General features: G+C 42.2%; 2 protein-coding genes across 3 annotated transcripts; one reads left to right on the top strand and one right to left on the bottom strand.

The window, feature by feature from the left end:
• Positions 1–2,622: 2,622 nt before the first annotated feature.
• Positions 2,623–8,329, bottom strand: tmem182a (transmembrane protein 182a). The gene is made up of 5 exons (XM_080497662.1): positions 7,973–8,329; positions 6,140–6,263; positions 4,613–4,711; positions 4,384–4,521; positions 2,623–3,693 (listed from the first exon to the last, which is right to left on the bottom strand). Exons 1-5 carry the CDS (start codon positions 8,129–8,131, stop codon positions 3,467–3,469), a joined length of 747 nt encoding a protein of 248 aa, XP_080353788.1. The 5' UTR covers positions 8,132–8,329; the 3' UTR covers positions 2,623–3,466.
• A 161-nt stretch (positions 8,330–8,490) lies between these two features.
• Positions 8,491–22,053, top strand: mfsd9 (major facilitator superfamily domain containing 9). Of its 2 annotated transcripts, none has more exons than XM_080498674.1 (6): positions 8,491–8,622; positions 14,036–14,123; positions 15,368–15,411; positions 16,328–16,457; positions 20,028–20,237; positions 21,212–22,053. In XM_080498674.1, the coding sequence occupies exons 2-6, from the start codon at positions 14,054–14,056 to the stop codon at positions 22,045–22,047; spliced, it is 1,290 nt and encodes a 429-aa protein (XP_080354800.1). In that variant the 5' UTR covers positions 8,491–8,622; positions 14,036–14,053; the 3' UTR covers positions 22,048–22,053. The 2 variants fall into 2 exon arrangements, with proteins under 2 accessions (XP_080354800.1, XP_080354799.1); XM_080498673.1 differs by lacking the exon at positions 8,491–8,622 and adding an exon at positions 11,682–11,946.
• The last annotated feature ends 175 nt before the right edge of the window (positions 22,054–22,228 follow it).

The following is a 22,228-nucleotide window of genomic DNA, read 5'->3' as shown; positions in this document are numbered from 1 at the left end:
GGGTGCAGGTAGAGGGAGAACATGGTCATTCTGGGGTGCAGGTAGAGAACATGGTCATTCTAGGGTGCAGGTAGAGGGAGAACATGGTTATTCTAGGGTGCAGGTAGAGGGAGAACATGGTCATTCTAGGGTGCAGGTAGAGGGAGAACATGGTCATTCTGGGGTGCAGGTAGAGGGAGAACATGGTCATTCTAGGGTGCAGGTAGAGGGAGAACATGGTGATTCTAGGGTGCAGGTAGAGGGAGAACATGGTCATTCTAGGGTGCAGGTAGAGGGAGAACATGGTGATTCTAGGGTGCAGGTAGAGGGAGAACATGGTCATTCTAGGGTGCAGGTAGAGGGAGAACATGGTCATTCTAGGGTGCAGGTAGAGGGAGAACATGGTCATTCTAGGGTGCAGGTAGAGAGCATGGTCATTCTAGGGTGCAGGTAGAGAACATGGTCATTCTAGGGTCAGAACCAAGATCATCACTGCTTCACTCTGACGACCAGAACCTCCAAACACACTGCATGATGTTTGATTGGACGCCACACAAAGTCCTGAGATGATTAAAGAAGAATGAATTGATTGCTTTCATCACATATACTCTTGTGACAGAGCAAGAGATTTTCTGTCATGTTATGAGTTTTTCTCTATCCTGTGTCGTCAACACCTCTCGGGGAAGGAACATATGTTGTTTTCTGCTGCAAAAATATCTCACTGGATATTGTTCATAACACACAGGTTCATCCATTCAGCTTCCTCACTGATAGTTTTGTTGCACATTCGTCTGTGCCGTCTCCTCCGTGATCCTGAATCTAAATCTGATGGAAGGAAAATAATTGGAAGTCAAAACAATAAATAAGTTTAAAAAAAAAAAAAGATTACTGAATTTTTTGTCGGTGTAATGGAGAGTAAATATGACATAATGTGACAAACAGGAAAATAAGACTTTATCTACACAACTTTTATTTGAGGGGACAATGAGAGTGACTTACTTACAACGACTCAAACTCTCTTGTAACACGTGTTTCCTTACTTTCGTATCTGACATAAAAGTTAAGTTAGCTTTCGCCTCGCTATAGCTAACAAGGGAGCAAGATGCTTCCATGGTCATAAATAAAAATGACCTTACCTTCAGGATGTCTGTCTGCAGGCTGGTACTTTATTTCAGCTGTTTTGTCGCTTCTTCCTCTGGTCTTCTACATTAATTGATGGTGTTATGAATAGTTCTGTATGGCTGCTAATAGGTGTCCTGCCCAGCCCCTGAAGGCCAGCTGAGCACTGCACACAACAAATGACCCCCACTGAGCAGACAGCTCAGTCAGTCGCTTCCAAATGTTACATTCAAAGCAGTTTTACTCATTGTTAAATCACTAAACTTTTTTTTAAAGAAGTGACCTTATTCTCAGGAAGTTGCTCAAGATTAGACAATAGATCATTGATTTAAACAATGTTCCTCATAAATGAAAACAACGTGTTTTCTTGTGCATGTTTAATGAATATAGAATTGATATGAGGCAGATACTTCAAACTTTGAGTTCTTTTTGTTTTGTAATATTTTTCTTTGTTTGATTTTTATTTTAAAAAAAACAAATAAAAACAAAACGAAATGAATACGATGAAAACGAAAACTTAACATTCTTGTAAAGGAGTGGGAAGAAGTATAAGCTTATTAAATATCATAAGCAAAAACAGACTGTTTATGAATATTTCCTGGGATTAAGTTATTGGATGCTTTGTACATGATTTGTACTGTTTGAAAATGAACCAGATTACTGGATTTTATTGATTTTGAATGTGGATTTGTGTGATCTCTGTGAAATGTATATATTTCTTTGATGCAGAGACAGTGAATGTAGTGTACATTTGTAGATATTGCTCCAAATCTCTGAACAATAATTCAAACATGAGGGAACAGCAGATAATGTGGAGTGAATTGTGGTCCAGGAAGGGTTTTGTTTGTTTTCTTACTGAGGATTAATATGCTTCCTGTTTGTTCTGCACGTTTTTGTTTGGGATTTTTTTTTTCCATCCAGTTCAGTGTGACCCCAAGACATTTGATCTGATTTCACGTCTTATTACAATGTCGGTCCTATTTATCTGTATCATTGCATTACACATCCTCTGACAATTCCTGTTTAGTTTTGGTGAAGATGATTTATTCCTTTAAACATTTCTGCAGTTATTGTCTTTGGTAGGTCATACATATATATATATATATATATATATATATATATATATATATATATATATATATATATATATATATATATATATATATATATATATATATATATATATATATATATATATATATATATATATATATATATATATATATATATATATATATATATATATATATATATATATATTAATGCTGGATAAAATTCTCACTGGATGTCAACATAAATATTTCACAATTCACCTGTCTAATCCTTTGAACTGCCAGATTTTCAAGGGTTAATTTTCATTTCATTTGTGCATTCAATAGGATACAATTTACCTGTATACAATACCTGTATTATTATTATTATTATCATTATCATGTATCTGTATGTCTATGTCCATCCCTTTGTCTGCAGCTGTGGTATCATAGAAATAAAGTTGGCTTCCGTTCCTTCAATGTCAAATGAATTTATTCTGTACAATAAAGTTTTCACTTTTACATTTGTTTTGCAAACCCCACTGAAAAACATATATTTGCCAGACATGATATTTTGTCACATTCTCACATCACACGCCACAACTTCAGGAGAAGATGGACTGACAAGTCAAACATCAAAAGTCAAACATAATTAATGTGACTCATTCAACCATGGATCCAGTCAAACTGCAACAAAAGGACCTGAAATCTATACATTTTCAGGATATGTACATAAACAATAATACAGAAAAGATACTTGTTTTTATCATATTTGATTAAAAAGAGTCACAAATTGATCATATATAATATTCATATTGTTGTTTCTGTGCACTTAAAATACATCCGCTCTTCAAAGGCGCCATCATAGATCAGAAACTCTTCAAAACACCACAAAAAGTCACACAGTTGCATTGGTTTATATGTTCCTTTTTAGTGAGGCACATTCACTACACAGTTTAAATTCATGTGACGCACACACACTGTCATTGATAGTTTTCACCGTACCCAGTTGAGAAACAGTCCAACCTGTTCGTTTCCATGGTAACACGTCTGGCTCAGGTTCCCCAACAACTCCATATTGGTTTGTCATCATAGTCGTTAAAATGTGCTTGTTGTTAAAAAATAATCTTTATAAACACACGAAAACACTGACGCACCAGAGATGAATCAAAACGTGTACCACGGGTTTAATCATAATTAATCTGAATTATTCTACAACTAAGTCATTTTTACCGCAGAGCTGCCAAACTGAATCTGCAGTCCTGTTGTCACGCGGCAGACAAAAGAAAACTGTGGAAATCTGGGTTACAAAAAAAACCAACTGCTGCAGACTGAGATCAGTTGCAGTGAATCCGGATGGTTCGGCCAATCAGGAGGAAGAGGAGGCCGGCCAGGAGGCAAAAGAAGATGCCCACAGGGGCAAACATGAAGGACAGGCCATAGCTGAAGGAGAGCTGGAAGTTTGGACACAGTGTGGAGCGCTGGTGCTCGATGTAGACGTCCAGCACGCCCAGGACCTGCAGCCACAGCACGTACATCACCAGCACACACAGCAGGAAGAGACCTGGAGGCCGGGAGGAGAGCAGGGTCACACCAATTCAGTCTGTCACTCTGGATCTGGCTTTGAAAACCAAATACAGCATGAAAACATGAAAAACTAAGTCACTGTCACTTCAGTCTAATCTGCAATAAAGTAGTTGTGTTAAGAATTAACAACCACTTTATGTTTTATTTTGTAATCATATACTGTTTACCAGGGAAAACTTCTTTAATGGATCATCTATTATTCTGTTGCACTCAATCACAAGACTTTTCAATCAGTTTAGGCATGAGAAACGTTTGATTGTAAATAAAGAAAAACCTGTGAGCTCAGAACACAACTACAATGAGTCAAAGCTACACATTTCCTCAGCTCCTGCTTTTTTACTTGTGTTTTAATGTCAGTCTTATCAACATGCCGGAAATAGACTGCTTATTGTTTAGAAAGTGACAATGAGAAATAAAGATTTGTATGAGCACAGTGAAGGTCAAGTTTGTTTTGGAGTGCAAAAACCTGAAAACCTCACTTTGTTCAGGAAATATATACATTTGTTTGTTTGTTTGTTTGTTTGTTTGTTTGTTTGTTTGGGAGTGTGTGAATTAATGGCTTGAGATCACTGTGATGTAATTGTCAGTGTGTGAACTGAACTGAACTGAACTGAACTGAACTGAACTGAATTGAATTGAATTCTTTTCACAAATGGCTTTCACTCACCAGATGTCAGGAAGAGACCCCCTCCTGCTTTATACAGCCGGTGGCTGGCAAATGGCGCCGCGCAGATGATGAAGAACCCAGCGAGTGCCACGGCCACGACACCAATGAGCATGAAGACGCTCCAGAAGCCTCTGTAAACTGAACAACGCCGGCGTTTTCACAGCTGATTAACAGCTCTATTGGAGTGAGGGACAGAATTCAGTGGCTGTGTGAAGACGTGGACACTCACTGATGGCAGAGTCGTACTCGGTGCTGTTGTGGGTCTGAGGAGACACAGGGAAGGGGAACAGGTAGGCGGGCATGCACACTTTGGAGTGAGGCTGATTTGCTGCAGAGACAAAGGATTCAATTATGATGTTCAGAGGATGATGTGAAATAGTACACACACACACACACACTCACACACACACACACACACACATATATATATATATATATTTCTATTTCTATTTCTTTTGAACAATACACACTTGATGAAATGATGACGGCATTTACAAATACAATTGAGGACAAGACACAAAACATACTTTGGTGTCTTTTTGGATATATATATATATATTTAGATATAAAGTCAATAATTATGGAAAGAAATCACGCAAACCCTTCACTTTTCACTTCAAACCTATATCACACGTGGAACTTAACAAGGAGCCCTGCGGCTCCACGCTCACTGTTTGTGAGGGTCTTACAGGCCAAAGCAGTGCTGCAGCGCCACAATATGATGCACTCGTTCTCTGATGCGTGTTTTTTATGTCATCTTATTTTCCCCTCTGCACTTTTCTCTGCCAGCATGTGAAATTCCTCAGACCCTCACAAGGTCTTGTGTTTTCTTGAGGCTGTTCCTGACAATGAGCCACCATTGAAAGTCCCCATCAGAAAGTAAATGACGCACAATCACCTGACGACGAGCCAGAATAACATCACATGGTGCAGCCTCGAAACTGTTGCACTGTTTCTGCAGCTAATCTGAACCTGGTTTGACTGAGCAGCACTGTCATCTATCTGTGTGGGTTTATCTGGAGCAGCAGCCCATTGGAAGAAAACACACTTCCTGCATTAGAGAACAGGGAATAGAAACATATTAAAAGCTGGTTTAACACTTTTACAGTAGTGGAAGTGTCATTTGAAGAACATTTAACATTTATTACCACACACATCACATTTAGATACGTTCTTTAGCCTTCTTAGTGGGGTAGTGGGTGTCCAGGCTTTCTCCACATTCCCGCTTTTTCCAAACGCTCCAAATATTTTAGGCTAAATGTTGACTTGAAGTATTTTGTTGATTTATCTATGATTGACTCCCAAATGGCCAGAACATACCCTGCCTCTGCAGGGATGCTGAATGGATGAACCTGTGTGTTATGAACAATATCTAGTGAGATATTTTTGCAGCAGAAAACAACATATGTTCCTTCCCAGAGAGATGTTGACGACACAGAATAGAGAAAAACTCATGACATATGAGAGAAAATCTCTTGCTCTGTCACTGACAGGATTTTTTTGAACAGGACTGTCTTTTACCATCTTTAATAAAAAACAGTTTGTGCTTCAATCGCTGAAGTTTCTTAGATGACTTAAATGGAGTTTGGCCTCCAAGGAGTCTAAAGAAGCCCAAAGATAATATATAAATGCATGCGCAACGTTTGTTTTTGCAAAGTGAACCTGGAACATTTGGGTTTATGCACCCAAGAGTGAGGCCGTGATCTATAAAGCAGAGTCCGTGTCGTGTGCGAACAATATTGTGTGTCTCACTCACTGAACCAGAGCTTCCACAGAAGGTTCTCATCAGCCATGTCGCCTCCAAAGGAACACCTCCAGAAAAAGCCTTCATGGTACAGGGTGACATCGCTGACGCCTTCCTGGACCGACTCGTCTCCGCGCTGGAATAAAGACACATTCTGGTGTCAGAAAAAGCTGAGGACATGTTGTGCTTTTAATCCATACTCTGCATCTTTACACGTTTGAAGATGAGGCGAGGCAGGTGTACAGTGCTGCCTCACTGTCACCAAGCAGCTGTGAAACAGCTGGAGTATGAACCTCCAGCTGGTGTGGGTGGTGTCAGGTGGAGGTGGAGTATGAACCTCCAGCTGGTGTGGGTGGTGTCAGGTGGAGGTGGAGTATGAACCTCCAGCTGGTGTGGGTGGTGTCAGGTGGAGGTGGAGTATGAACCTCCAGCTGGTGTGGGTGGTGTCAGGTGGAGGTGGAGTATGAACCTCCAGCTGGTGTGGGTGGTGTCAGGTGGAGGTGGAGTATGAACCTCCAGCTGGTGTGGGTGGTGTCCGGGCCCTCACAGGTCAGGGGGTCTGGCTCTCAGACACATTTCTACTTGACGTGTGGAGAAGACAAACCCCGAATCACTTGTACAACACAGACCAGCTTTTGATGAGCGGTTACTTTCAGCAGTGTACGTCCCACTCACACACACACACACACACAGACACACACACACACACACACACACACACACACACACACACACACACACACACACACACACACACACACACACACACACACACACACACACACAGACACAGACACATACACACACAGACACACACACACACACAGACACACACACACACACACACACACACACACACACACACACACACACACACACACACACACACACACACACACACACACACACACACAGGAGCAGCTGGAGGTTCAGTGTTTCCCGGTGGGAGATCAAACCGACCATCTGAGCCACATCCATCAAGTGTAACCCAGACAGTGTGAGACAATTCCGCTTTTGTGTTTTATCAAAACATTTTCAAGGATTCCAGGCGTAGTTTTATCAGTCCTGCACGGGTTTGGAACCTGGGCCTTGAGGTCCCCCAAGGGTGGTCACAACACAGCAAACATTTCTTCTTTGGTTTGTCTGAAGTGGACAACAATTCTAGAACACTAGGAAATTCCACCCAACTTACAATAACCACAATGTTGTAGAAACAGACTTTCATAAGTCGTAAGACAACGATCAAATTGCTTTACTTTACGAACGTGAATGTAGTAATGCATGGGTTTCATAGAGGTGTGATCATGTTGGCCTCAGTGTCGCTGCCCACTCAGACAAGTATGTTCTAGTAGGTGATATTTAATACCGGATCATACCACTGTGTGTGCTGGTATTTGTATTTTTGACAGAGGGTCACATGGATTTATACTACATCTCAATCAGTGCATAGCTGCACACACGCTACATTATACAGAGTCTGATTACACGGCAGGGTCCTACAGGGAACCTCCCCACTTTGCAGATCATCCACTGAAAGAGTGATTGAAGCAACTGATCACTGCTTCCAAAAGAGAACAAGCAGCCTTGTGTCTACTTTCAAACTCCAGCAACTTTCCTTTGATAATAAATGATATCAGTGCTTGGGATTGTATGCACTGCAACAGCATGACATCATATTTATAGGTTCAATGGAATAAAGTCATTGAATTACTAGGATTGTTTTTCTTTGAGACAACAGCAAGAACAAGTGTAATAGTTTTAAGTCTGAATGTTTTACATCCATCTGATAATCTAATCTAACCAATACAACATTTCTTCAGTCTGAGGTTTAAGTCCAACACCCACCTCAATGGTGAGCCCACCCAGGCCAGGAGATTGTGTGGGGTTTGGGTGGCACCTCTCCGAGGCCAGCAGCCAGTAGTCAGTCCCAAAAGAGAGGAGGATGAACACAGCTGCCAGAGCCCCGAAGAGCCCTGCGAAAAACAAGGCCACGCTGAGCTTCATGGTCCTGGTTGAGCGGCTGCTGGATGTCCAGAGGAACCAGGAACATGTGAGGAACAGTCCGCTGTGGAACAGGCACCAGGAAAGGCTTCTTTAGCTCACTGGATCTCAGCTCTCCTCACGTCTCTCTGTCTGTGTTACTGGAGGACAAAGTTGCACACATGACTCCTTCGGACCCCCCTCTTCACTGGAGGTCTTCATCCAGCCCAGCCCCCTTCAGCCCCTGGGCTATTTCTGGTGTCAGATTGAAGGCGGCTGCTCCACTCCAGCGTGGAGCATGTGGAGTGTGAAGGGAGGGGATGAGGCAGAAATAACCGGGGGCAACTGGACACCCAGCGTCTGCACGGGAATGTCAGGGCAGGGTGAGACTGAAAGGACAGCGGCGCAGTGAAGCAACCCACCATGCCTCAAACAAACCTTTGGCATGCACAGATCCACTGCCCGGGAGTCGTTTCCTGTGAAGAACGCCGTGAGCCTGGAAGGTGCTTTTCCCGGTAACAATCGGCAGACAGAGCTTGTATCAGACACACTGACCCTCATCAGCAGTGTTCAAGAGGAAGCAGAGACACAGCAGCATGTCATTCTTTAGCCATTAAGTGAGTGGCTAGAATGTATTTAAACAAAACAAAAACATGCTTTGAGGCTTTATTATCATGAACATTGATGTGTCATTCAGGTTGAATCAGGATTGTCATTAGGTTGAGAGGTAGTTTAGTCTTATTGTAAATCTGTCAGGCTGACTGGAGGAAAACTGTCTGTTAGCGTCTCAGAGGAACATTTAGCAGTGAACTATCATGTGGACGCTGGATCATTTACACACTCCTGCGACCGCAGGCACCACCGCGCATTCACTGTGTGTGTGTGAGTGTTTGTGTGTGTGTGTGTGTGTGTGTGTGTGTGTGTGTGTGTGTGTGTGTGTGTGTGTGTGTGTGTGTGTGTGTGTGTGTGTGTGTGTGTGTGTGTGTGTGTGTGTGTGTGTGTGTGTGTGTGTGTGTGTGTGTGTTTGCTCATCTGGTTGTAAGGCATTATCACCTGATAAATACACTCGTTAGAGCCAGACGTTGCAGGTGGGAGGTTTCCTGACATCATCATCATCATCATCATCATCATCATCATCATGTTTTCAAGGCACATTTGACACTGTGTCCATGACGTATTTTCAGTGTGTAGATTTGGAATTGGATGCATGTTTGTCTCTCCCCAGGAGAAGTCTGGACATCTTTAGAATTTCTTTTCAGACTCTTTTAGTATTTGTGGTTCCTTTTAAAGGGAAGCCCATTGCTGTGGTCGTTCTCTGGCTCACCTCACAAAGGGAATTCCCCCGTCTGACATTGTAAGTTCTCCCTTTGCGTACACAGGTTTTCTCTGGATGCTCCACTGACCTCCACTGATCAACAGACATCCATAGATCTTTAACTCTAAGTTGTCTGTGAGTGGGAATGTTCACTGTGGTTGTGTGTCTCTGACCGAGGCCTGTGGGAGGGCGCACGGATGGTTTTGTGGCAGAAACACAATTAATATTGAAATGTGCATCCGTAAGCTTTAGTTTTTCCTTTGGTCAAACACAAATGTTGTTTGTTTGTGTGTGTGATAGTGGTGTTTTTCATTCAGGCTCATCTGAACTTAAACAACGAATACGTACCAGGTCTCTCCATGCTGGATTTAAGTCATCCTTTTTATGCGTATGTATATGAACACTTTTCTTTGAGATTGTTGTTACTTGTCATATTTACAAAATATAAATGGGCACAAAAATGGCTTCACACCTCTCACAATACCACAAATGCAGGTCTATTGCTCCTTAGTTTACATACTCATCATCGTCATTGAACCTGACTGATTCCGTCTATCTAAACGGTAACCCCCCACCACCATGAAGCTAGAGATAGCAAAGCCACTGTGATCTTTTCCCTATTGTATTTTTTTTATTTAGATCAGATGTGATATTTGTGTATTTCTACTGACTTTAATAAGCCACAACATTTTAGGAATACGTTTTAAAAGTGTCGGGAATTTAATTGAATCCTTTAAGATTCAATATTTCTATGAGGATTATTGTAATACTCTTTAAATTCCAGCAGGTGGAAGGCAAGTGACAAGAATGTCAAATAAATGTGGTTTATACTGAGGTGACGACAATAATGAAAGCTATTTATTACTTTTTGATTGGATGTTGGTTGCAATTGTTTATATAGGGACACAATAATATAGGACTACTGTACTAAAAACCTCAGATTTCAACTTCCGGTTTAAAAAAAGAAATCAGTCAAAACATGTAAGAGATATATTTATTTTCAAAGATGTTTTGTTTTGAACAATATAATACAAATACAAACGGGACCGGGGAAGCACAGGGTCACATTATTTCTTTTTTCTTTGCCTTTTTTAAATTTATTTATTTATTTGTTTATTTTTTTTGGGGGGGGGGGTAGTTCTTTAAACATCTCGACTGTTTTATTCCTTTTTTGTGTGTTTATGTTACTCACTTACTACTTTATGTTTCTCAATCTCAGCCGAATAAGAACAATAAAGTTACAAAAGGTACATATTTCCAATAACAATATATGTACTTGTTTATTTTTTGATAACGAAATACACAAAATGTGTGCGTGTAAATGACCGTGCTCTCCACCAATCCAATCAATGTCTGTTTAGATATTTACCAATAATAATTTCTCTTGGAATTAGTCTCCTTTTTCCTTTCAAAAGTATTTCTTATTATGTTTATTATTACGTTTATGATCCAAAATGTCTTTTTATTTGAACAATTGATATATATATATATATATATATATATATATATATATATAAGGATGAAAAGTCACACATCTCACAATATTTTTTACATCACAAATACATAGATACATATGCAAGTAAACAAAAAGGAATACATTAGAGAGAGAAAAAATAATAGGGTGCTCGAGGTATAAATAAAGCTCATATAAATCAAGCAAAACTGCACATTCGCCACAGCTGTTGGATTTTACTTTCTTTGCAATTGATGCTGTTCTTTAGATTGTCGATAACTGGAGATCAATGCTTTTAAAGCAATTATGTTGGACGCCGGTGTGCAAATTTAGTACAATGTATGTGAAATCTGGCAAAAATAATTAAAAGATTGATAATATATCTTTTTTCTGGATTTATTTTATCAGTTTGTGAAAGGCCAAATAAAACATGTTGAAAATTCAATTTATAGGAAGGCTCAATTCTGGTGTTTATAAAATTATTGAGATGCATTCAAAATGCGTGCCGGTGCAATCCCAAAGTCAAGGACAAATGTTTCCTCTGCGTTGCTACAAAAAGAACAAAGAGCATCAGTATTAGTTTTCTATCGACGGATCAATTTAAAGGTTTATTGTTTTGCTTCACTGCGATCATCTGGCATGTACGCGTCTTGATCGTGTGACGTCACGGGCGATACCACCTCCAGCGCAGACGGGGGTGTGCGGTGAAGCAACACGGCGTTCCACACGCAACAAATCACGCAAAATCCGAGTCACCAGCAGCAGTGAGCGCAAAGTAAACATTTCCATGTGGAATCCGCCGCGTCTCGCGCCTTCAGGTTGAATGGAGGGATAAAAGTATTCGTTGCGTGCAGCCCCGGTGACATGAGTCCACCGCGGGACGAGTGTTTCCTGGACGGTCGCGGACAGTAGAGCAGAAGAGCCGCAGCGCTTCCGCCTGGACTGGATCCGAGCGGCCGCAGCGCAGCGCAGCGCAGCGGGACGATGAACCAACACTCATGGAGCAGCTCCATCCCCACACTGCGAGGACGAGCCGGCATCATCCAGTGTGTGTACGTGGTGGGCTTCATGGTGAGTTACTGGCCTGGGGCAGCTTTATAGACTTCTATCTCAACATTCTCCTTGTTTCAACTGAAACAGCTTTATAGACTTCTATCTCAACATTCTCCTTGTTTCAACTGAAACAGCTTTATAGACTTCTATCTCAACATTCTCCTTGTTTCATCTGAAACACCTTTATAGACTTCTATCTCAACATTCTCCTTGTTTCAACTGAAACAGCTTTATAGACTTCTATCTCAACATTCTCCTTGTTTCAACTGAAACAGCTTTATAGACTTCTATCTCAACATTCTCCTTGTTTCATCTGAAACACCTTTATAGACTTCTATCTCAACATTCTCCTTGTTTCAACTGAAACACCTTTATAGACTTCTATCTCAACATTCTCCTTGTTTCATCTGAAACACCTTTATAGACTTCTATCTCAACATTCTCCTTGTTTCATCTGAAACACCTTTATAGACTTCTATCTCAACATTCTCCTTGTTTCAACTGAAACACCTTTATAGACTTCTATCTCAACATTCTCCTTGTTTCATCTGAAACACCTTTATAGACTTCTATCTCAACATTCTCCTGGTTTCATCTGAAACACCTTTATAGACTTCTATCTCAACATTCTCCTTGTTTCATCTGAAACACCTTTATAGACTTCTATCTCAACATTCTCCTTGTTTCATCTGAAACACCTTTATAGACTTCTATCTCAACATTCTCCTTGTTTCATCTGAAACACCTTTATAGACTTCTATCTCAACATTCTCCTTGTTTCATCTGAAACACCTTTATAGACTTCTATCTCAACATTCTCCTTGTTTCATCTGAAACACCTTTATAGACTTCTATCTCAACATTCTCCTTGTTTCATCTGAAACACCTTTATAGACTTCTATCTCAACATTCTCCTTGTTTCATCTGAAACACCTTTATAGACTTCTATCTCAACATTCTCCTTCATGTTTCAACTATAGATTGTTGTTTATATTTGGGATTCTATCATGGTGGAGTTATCTGTGTATTTGTTTATTCAATTCATTTATTGATTGGTTTATAAGGCTTTCTATTATGTGCATATGGACTTACTGACTCGTTTCATCATTCAGAGAGAGAGAGAGAAAAATGTCTTTTTTCCCAATTTCCCTGAGGTACCCTGCCAACGGGGTGAATTAAGTTTTATCTAATCTAATATTGTTTCGTCATTTTTAGTAACAATTGTGTGAAAAGTGCTTTATGAATAAAATGTAATTGCTGGAATGATGATTGTTATGTTATTTTAAGTATAGCACTTGAACTGGAACAACATAAAATCAAATCCATCCATCCATCCATCCATCCATCCATCATCCACTCACTGAACTCATCACTTGTAATACACCTAAAGTTTCACATTAGCTTATTCAGTGTATTCATAGATTGTTGGTGTTCAAAATCTTCCATATCAGCAGATGCCACAGACCTGCTGAAACAATTTATAAGTATAACTTTCATATATATATATGAAAATGTGCTCCAAAAATGAGAAAAGCACTCTGCAAGACGAAAGCCAACTCAACAACACAGTTGTGTTCTTTCTCACAGTGCTCACATATGAAGTTAGACATTAAAAGGAGTTTTTGACTCTCTCTAAATTGACTAATGTCGATATGATATTGTTGAATAAGTGGAATTCTTTCACACTGAGGATGTCTGTATTGTTTCGTGTTAAGGAATAGTTGATATACCTGATTTGATGGGTGGTGGCATGTGTTGGCTAAGACCTGTCTTGCAGTTTGCATTCTTGTCAAATGGTCATCAAATTTCAACTTGTAAAGAATCCAGTCAGCGTTTGTTGTTGTTGTTGTTGTGTTTTTTCCTGTACAGAGACATGAGTGCCTTTGAAGTGTCAACAATGTCAGTAATGGGCTGTGCTAGAACACAGTATGAGCTGCAGTGTGGCTCTAATCAAGTATTGGGCAGGAGTTGATCTCAGCAATGTGCACAAACAGGATGAGGCTTTTTTTTTTCTTTCTGTGTTCGATTGTCTCTGCTGAACACTGGTTCAGCAATACAAGTTAGATTGACACTTTTTGAACTTATTGGATCTCCTTGCTGCGTGTAGGACCTGTTTGGCGTGAGCATGATCCTTCCACTGCTCAGCCACCATGTGAAGGCACTCGGGGCGAGTCCCACGGTGGCCGGCGTTGTGGGTAAGTTGTGTCATTATGTTGTCATGTTATGTTGGCAAACTGCCTGAAACATCCACAACAACCAGTAAAACTACAGGTTTGCATCATCAAAAAAACAAAAGGACGAGCACCCTCATCTCACAGTCTCTTCAGACATTTCAGTTACACATTTACCTCCAAAATCAAGTTGATCCTGTTGATCAACAACAATTATACCATTGAAATTTCTAAATGTTCCTGTTTTTTTTCTTGTCGTTTGCCGTTGCTGTCGGGGCCACAGAATATTTGCAGGGATAATGAGAAAATACTAAAAGATCACCCAAGTGCAAAGTTGCACATGTCCTGCAGAACCATATTAAAGTTCAACTCAACATCAGTTTATTGTCCTTTGCTTTAGTTGCAGTAATTTTCTAGCTGTAATGATATACTCATCATCATAATACATACGGATGAGAATATACTCACTCTCCTCATCTCAGTGTGGTATATTACACCGCTGCAGATAAGACTCATCAGGCTGAATTACAGATCCTGAACTTCCCCGATTTCTTCAAGCGTTGACCAGTCGACTCGTGACCAGCAGAGGAAGGTCCAGCTCTCAGGCAGATTTTCAACTGGTAGACAAGCCATCAATTCATTCAACAAGCAAAAATAACACAGTTAAATGAACATACAATTCAAATGTAATCTCTGTGATAGTCTCAAACAAAAGTATTCCTCTTTGTTCACAGTTCATGGTGAAACTGTGGAGCTGGATCACAGCAGATTGTAAACATGTACCAGCAGAGTGGCAGTTAGGATTGAAGGAACCTGTCATTGATCAGTAAAGATGCAGAAATCCCTGGTTTGAGTTTCAGGTTGAGGTCTTTCTGTGCTGAGTTTGCATTTTCTCTCTGTGCAGGCATGGGTTGAAAACCATACGTCCTTGTCAGGGACTCTAGCTGGACTGGTCATTTACCCACATTGTATTTGGACTTGGGGCTGCAGCTCCCTGTGCCTGGACACTGAATGAAGCAATACTGACAATGGAAGGATGAATGGATTCATAAGTGTTTACAACTTTGCTCTTATGTGTGCCATGTTGCCACCATTCATTCATTCATTCATCACTAAAAGGGACAAATGATTTGATATTCCTTCCACACAATGACAGCAAAGGCTTTCGTCACCGAGTTTGTTCATCTCAGCTTGGTGGGCTTGGAGCAGCAGCGGGTCTTTCCTGTCTGGTACTGGCCAGTGAACCTCAACAAGGTTTTCTCTTGCAGGATCTACATATGGGATCTTGCAGCTTTTCTCAAGCACAATAGTTGTAAGTATCAACTTTGTTTCTTCGCCTTCGTTCTTCATTCCTGCTGAAGAAGACGAGCCGTTTGTGATCGGCTGCATTCCATGAAAACAATGGACACTGGCCGTTTTAGCTGGACTGTGGTCACACAATGCAGCCCAGTACACACACACACACACACACACACACACACACACACACACACACACACACACACACACACACACACACACACACACACACACACACACACACACACACACACACACAAGCTGGTCCTCTCCAGTCAAATCCACCATTTATGTCAGAGATGGATTTATTTTACCAGCACCCTTGAAAAGACACTGGCGAGTTTGTTTCATGAGCAGACAAACTGCTGGCAGACACTTCTAAAAATAAAATCCTTTATTCTGCAAAACTCCTGTCAAAAAACCAAAGTCAGCATGACATTCTTGGCTGTCCCTTTACTGACCGAGCTCCTGGAATTGGTTGAATTCTCAGGGGTCATGCGACAAATTAAATGGATAAGGAGCCATCTGTTGGGTCCAGTATGTGGACCCACTGAATCCTGATGAATGGAGGGATGTGTGAACGGCCGGGTGACTATGGTAATCCCACCAAGGAACATTCGGAACACAGTAAACTCGATTGGTTCTAACTTCATTATTTCATCAGATAGTTACTTGCATGTATGTGTGATAGAGAGCGAGAATCTAATAAAGGCTGGGGAACAAGTTGAGCCGCTCGGGGCAGAACGTTCTGGGATCTGATCAGTCTTTGAGTCATCTGATCTTTCTATTTCAATCCAAAACTCTGGCAAGTGATTGTAGTATGTCTTCTGTTAGAGGACTGGGCTCATCTCTTTCTCTCCATTTGTTCACATTTGTGGTTGTTCGGCATCAGAGGCCGTGACGTGTGCTTCCCCCTGTGTGATTGGCAGGGCAGCTGGAGTGACGTGGTGGGGCGGCGGGACTCCCTGCTGGCCTGCTTGCTGCTCAGCGCTCTGGGCTACGGCCTCCTGGGGACGTCCACTAGCATCGCTTGGTTTGTCCTCGCACGGATACCTGTGGGTAAGTCGTGCTGTGCGTCGGATCCAAGAGGGGAACCCAGTGTGTTCTACAGGCTTGTTTACATGGCAACGCTCACAAAGTGAAAACGGAATTGTTGTGTTCTGACAATGCAACTTCTTGAAAACGTCTCTCAAGGTGGACCTTTTTGGAAATGCTCTGTCGTCATGGAAACAAGTGAAAACAAACCCTTCTGGAAACGCTGTCTCCTCATAGACGGCGGAAGCCCGGCTAGTGCATCAGTAAATACTTCTGTATTTACCATTGTTCATGTTCATAGCATGTCTCATTATGAAAACAGACAACAGCAGCCACTAGTGGTCTGGCATGCTAACTACATCGTCTTCAGGGTTTCTGCTGTTCCTGTGTAAATGCACATCGTTTTTACAAAGTTGCTGTATAAACATGAAGCGTTTCTCAAATGAAAATGCAAAAACGCTAAATCTTTAAAGGTGTACAGGAGGATTTTCCCGAATTTTAGGAAAGAACCGCCCTCTCCACCTTTTGAAAAAATGCACATGCACAACGCTCTCCCTGCTCCGAGACGGAACGCCTACTAGAACGTGTGGAGAGACGTGACGAGCCCAGTTCTCCTCGTGCACGCTCTGTTTACAAGTCACAAGTCGGCATCGCTCACACAAGCCGTAATAACTACTGACGATGCAAATTACAAAACAAACTAATCAACCCTGGGAAGTTACAATCTAGACGTAGAGAACTTTTACTGGAAGTGATTTGAAATGGATTTCTCCAAATAGAAGCCAAACTTTCCCTGTGGAGTAGAAACGTGGCGACTGAAGCATCAGTGGGAAGCCCAACCTGGGCTTTCAGCGCCATCGTGTGAAGCAATCTCCCAGAAACACTCTGGTCTTGTTTCTCTCTTCCTTTAGAAGCCTTTCTCTTCTTCTCATACACTTCCAAGACACTTCCTCTTGCGACCCTCTGCCATTTCCAAAGTACCCGGTGAGAACTGCGAGCTAGCTGAAGGCGGAGCTCACCATAGACACCTGAAAGCGCGCATGTGCAGAAAGTGAAAACTAATAGATCCACGCTACCTGGGGACGAGCACGTACGACGGCCTTACGTAATAGATCACCAGAATGATTGACACTTAGGAGGACCAATAGTCTTGATGATCCACCCGGAAGAAGAAAATCCTCCTGTACACCTTTAACTTGAAACGTTGTCGCATAAACGGAGCCTTGCTGTCACCTCCATTCAGCAAAACTGAATGTTTAGATGGGATCATTGCGATCAGGTGGCCCAGACTTGTTGAAGAGCCATGGATGAAGGTTGTCGTCAGCTTTTAGCCCACAATGGACTTCCTCTGTTTTTTTTCCTCAACAGAAGAAATAACAAATCACTTCACAATAACAGTTTCTGTGCTTTTCTCCAATCTTTCACACATTTCTCAGACTCTCTGAACTCTTTCTGCTCCTCTGTTTCTTGTTTTCTGCTCTATATTTGATCATTTCAGTTAAGATTTTGCTGTGTTGCTGTTCCATTGACGAAACATTTTGCTTGTGCTGTCAGAGAAACATGGTAGTAACGGAGACTTTTCTGTCTTATTGTAGCAGCATTCTGCTGTCATACAGTGACATCTAGTGGTCCAAGATTGTAGCTAGGCAAGGCGAGGATGTAATGTATAAGTAGATTCTTAAAGGATCCATATTGTCTATATTCCATGTTCCAGTCCCTCCTCTGCTCATGTGGATAATAATGTGTCTGATCCAGTAGAAACACTCACAACTAGTGAAATTCTAGTATTTCTTGGACTGAGCTGACGTCACCTCTCATGATGGTGGTTCTCAGCTCCTCCACCTCCTCCACCCTCACGGAGACTGCAGCCCCGCCCACAGCCGCCTCCTCCACCCCCTGGGTGACGTAGCCAGCAGCTCAGCTGGTAGTTGTAGTAATGTACTGACACATCTCGGCCCTCCTTAGTCTTTTATTGTGGGAATAGCAGCAGGTTTCAAGAGGAGCTTCTGAGGAAGTCCAGTTTCAAAGTACCGTAGTTCTGGAAGCTTCTTTAGTGAAGAGTCGCTCACAAACAAACATTGTTTGTGGAAAAGAAAAACCAGTCCAGCCACATTGGCCGCTGTGCTTCTTCTTCCTCAAGACAAATAGTGAGGAACCATACTGGTACCTGAAAACACATTTTCTCCAGTGGACATGAAGGTGAAAACACATTTTCTCCAGTGGACATGATGGTGAAAACACATTTTCTCCAGTGGACATGAAGGTGAAAACACATTTTCTCCAGTGGACATGAAGGTGAAAACAGATGTGGAACAACAAAAACAGCAGTTCAAGGTGAAGCAGCAGAGACAGAGAGAGCAGAGAAGAGGCTCCTTGGCACATTGGTGGGCGTGTCTTGTTTTGGTTTCTCCTCATGTCAATCTTCCTGGAGGCGGGGCTTCTCCAGCTCTGTGACGTCATCAAATAGAATCAAGGTGTTGAGCTCCCCCACCAGGTAGAACAGAGAAAGATCACTGTGAACTCAAGCTGGAGGGAATCAATGAAAAAACCCTTTGGGGATTATATGAACCCCAAATAGAACTTTTATCATGTTTAAAGTACAGAAAAGTCCATTTAGTATAATATGGGTCCTTTAAGTTGTATATATGATATTATGGTACAATACACTATTAAAAAAGCTAAGTTGACGTTGAGGTAGGGGGAAGTCAAACACTTTTATATGTACATGGTGTCCATGAATTGTGACTAAAAAGGGAAACAAAATCAGTTTGAACAAGCTCTATAAATGTGTTAATACCATTATATTTTGAAGGATTAGGATCATTAAAATAATTAGCTTTGATTATCTCCAGCCTCCTTGTGTTGGATAAATCAGTATTGTAGATGAAATCATGGATAGAAGAAATCTAAACTATGTTCAAAAGTAAAGAAATGTCTTTCTTTTTTTATAACTGCTCTGCAATAACTCCTGCAACATAGGAAAGCTGGTTTATTTCCTTTTTAATTGGCGCATCAGAGATGAAAACTGGTTCCAACAACAGTGCACAAGAAGCAAAATGTTGGAACGTTTCTCAGTATTGTATTTGTTTAAGGCCCTGAATGACTCTTGCTCATTTGTGTTGTTTGGTATCATAGATATTGACGCTTTCTTGTAAAGAGCAAACAAATTAAAATCGAATCATTCAGCAACAATCATAACCAAAGAGTTTAAATATATTTTATTGAAATGAATTAGAAAATATATTTTTCTTCTTCCAGTTTGTATTTGTATGATATTGTATTCATGAATATTTTCATGAATCAATATCTAAATGTTTAGATTTTTTAGTTCAAAGTCAGAAAAAAAAATACTAACATGATGAATTGATTTGGAAGATATATTTTCTTTCCCACTAACATAAATGCTAGAGCCTGGCTAAATACTTGTACTCCATTCATTTGTGGCCAGATGATTGCTGTTATTGACATTTTCCTCGACAGGTGATGAGTCACCGTGACGATTTCCTGTTGACCTAAAGCATAAACCTGTGACTTCCCTTTATCTTGACGACTCGAGTGCGTCACTTCCTCACTCGCCACCGTTTTGTGTTCCAGGGCTGTTCAAACACTCCCTGTCCATCTGCAGGGCCCTGCTGTCCGACCTGGTGTCAGAGTCGGAGCGCCCCCTGGTGATGGGGCACTTTAATGCTGCCTCCAGCGTGGGCTTCATCCTGGGTCCCGTGGTGGGGGGGTACCTCACCGAACATGAAGGAGGCTTCTACACCTCCTCTTTTACCTGCGCTGTCCTCTTCCTCATTAACGCTGGTGGGTTGAAAGTGTCGAGATTTAAAGGAGAAGGTTGTGGTCAAATTAATGCAAAATGATGGGAATGCTACTATAGATTAGTCATATTTTCATTGCAGTAATTAACAATTAAAGGATGGGTTAAATGTGCACTGTAATGTATGTAATTTTGTTTCATAGTAAAAAAAAGATCTGGCTAGTAAAACTGTTGACTGGCTAGTAACTTGCCACAATGTCCAGGGAGCAAAAAAGTTCATGTTGAGCCCCCGTGAAGTGTCAACATTATGAAATGTTCTAAATGGAGACACTATAAATGTAACAGGTTCATTTCAGTTGCAGGTTGGATATAAAGATGTATACATTGTTAAAGCAACATACTTGAATGAGCTCACAACAACAGATGTACTGTATTGTCTGTGGATCGATTTCAACACCCATTAACAAAAATAGAGATTATGAACCTTTTTAGTAATCCAAAGGTTACAACCTTGAGAGAGGGGTATCTTACCCGTCCAGAGGAGGGTTTAGACCCCTCCCCCATAGCAATCATAGTTCACACTTCCTTTCCTGTCGTACGGGACAACGACATTCTGTTTGGCAGTTGGTGCTCCGAGGCAACCATGCTTAAATGAAAAATGGAAATAAGGAAGAAGGGAGAAGTAAAAAAACAATAATAAATGAAAAATCAGATAGTGTTTTCACCTCAATTCAGCCATAACATTACGACGACCTGGCTGTTATTGTGTGAGTGAGTCAGACCTTCCCCGCCACATGCCTCAGTGAAGGTCTGGAGGATCTGGTTAACCTCCTGACTTGGACCACTTTTCATAAATGGCAAACACTGCAGAGCGGCGGAATCCTAATAGAGCCTGGGCTTTGTGATCGAACTCACTCAAGTCATTACACTCACTCGTATTTTAAAGACGAAATGCTGAATTTCCACCTCATACATCCACTTATTTCCTCCCTTCATCTGTGCGTCTGTCGTATTTCAGGGCTGGTGTGGCTGCTGCCGTGGAGCGAGACGCTGTCCTGCAGCAATGACCCCAACAGGAGCCAAGGTTGCCATGACAACCACTTCAGTCAGTCTGCACACAATGGCTCTCGGGCGGCCTGCCGCCACCCTGCGCTGACAGCAGAGACTCCACCGGACCGCGGTGGTCTGAGGTGGAGGGAGGGGTCTCTGCTCCAGCCCGTCTGGAGACAGCTGTCCTCTGTGGGCTCCAGAATCCACATGGTGGCCTCCTCGGACATGTGGGACCTGTTCCTGGTGCGCCTCCTCATGGCCGTCGCCATCATGCTTTACTACAGCAACTTCTCTCTGGCCATGGAGGAGCGCTTCTCCCTCAAGCCAAAGGTGACGGGTTACCTGATCAGCTACAGCAGCACCCTGGGGGCCCTGGCCGGGTTCCTGGTGGGGCCCGTGACCCAGCTGTACGGGAACCACATGCCGGCCTTGCTGCTCCACTCCACAGTGCTCACCTGCTCCCTCATCTTCCTGTACGCGGCGGCGCCCTCCGTGTGGCAGGTGCTGCTCACCTCCACCTTCTTTGCCATTTCTACCACTATTGGTCGGACCTGCATCACAGACCTGGAGCTGCAGCGGGGGGGCGTCCGGGCCAGCGGGACGCTGATCGGAGCCGGCCAGTCGGTCACGGCTGTGGGCCGAGTCCTGGCGCCGCTCCTCTCTGGTCTGGCCCAGGAGTTCAGCCCTTGTGGCCCCCCCAGTCTGGGGGTGGTGCTGGCTCTGGCAGCTGTGGCTCTGCTGCTGGTCAGAATCCCCAAGTGGGACAGGAGAGGAGTGAAGAAGGCCGACAAGCTCTCACAATAACTTCACACATTTGAAATTGAAGTGCTCTTATTGGCCGGAGGCCTGCAGTTCTGAAGAGAAGCAGACTCACTGTGAGAACAGCGTTTCCTCTTGGAGCATTTGGAAGCCTGACACACACCCGTCCACGCCACGCCTCACCGCCGGCGCTGCACTCCTCCTCTCAGGGAAACAAACTGAAAAC

Source organism: Blennius ocellaris (genome assembly GCF_963422515.1).
Source record: "Blennius ocellaris genome assembly, chromosome: 6".
Lineage (NCBI taxonomy): Eukaryota > Metazoa > Chordata > Actinopteri > Blenniiformes > Blenniidae > Blennius > Blennius ocellaris.
This window is presented reverse-complemented; position numbering and strand designations above follow the sequence as displayed.

Coding starts and splice junctions, on each gene's coding strand:
- tmem182a (XM_080497662.1), bottom strand. CDS start 8,131: ATGAAGCTCAGCGTGGCCTTGTTTTTCGCAGGGCTCTTCGGGGCTCTG. Junction 6,264..7,972: donor TGGGTGGGCTCACCATTGAG/GTGGGTGTTGGA, acceptor TCTTTATTCCAG/CGCGGAGACGAGTCGGTCCA. Junction 3,694..4,383: donor GGGTCTCTTCCTGACATCTG/GTGAGTGAAAGC, acceptor CCCGGCCTCCAG/GTCTCTTCCTGCTGTGTGTG.
- mfsd9 (XM_080498673.1), top strand. CDS start 11,860: ATGAACCAACACTCATGGAGCAGCTCCATCCCCACACTGCGAGGACGA. Junction 14,124..15,367: donor CACGGTGGCCGGCGTTGTGG/GTAAGTTGTGTC, acceptor TTTCTCTTGCAG/GATCTACATATGGGATCTTG. Junction 15,412..16,327: donor TTTTCTCAAGCACAATAGTT/GTAAGTATCAAC, acceptor TGTGATTGGCAG/GGCAGCTGGAGTGACGTGGT.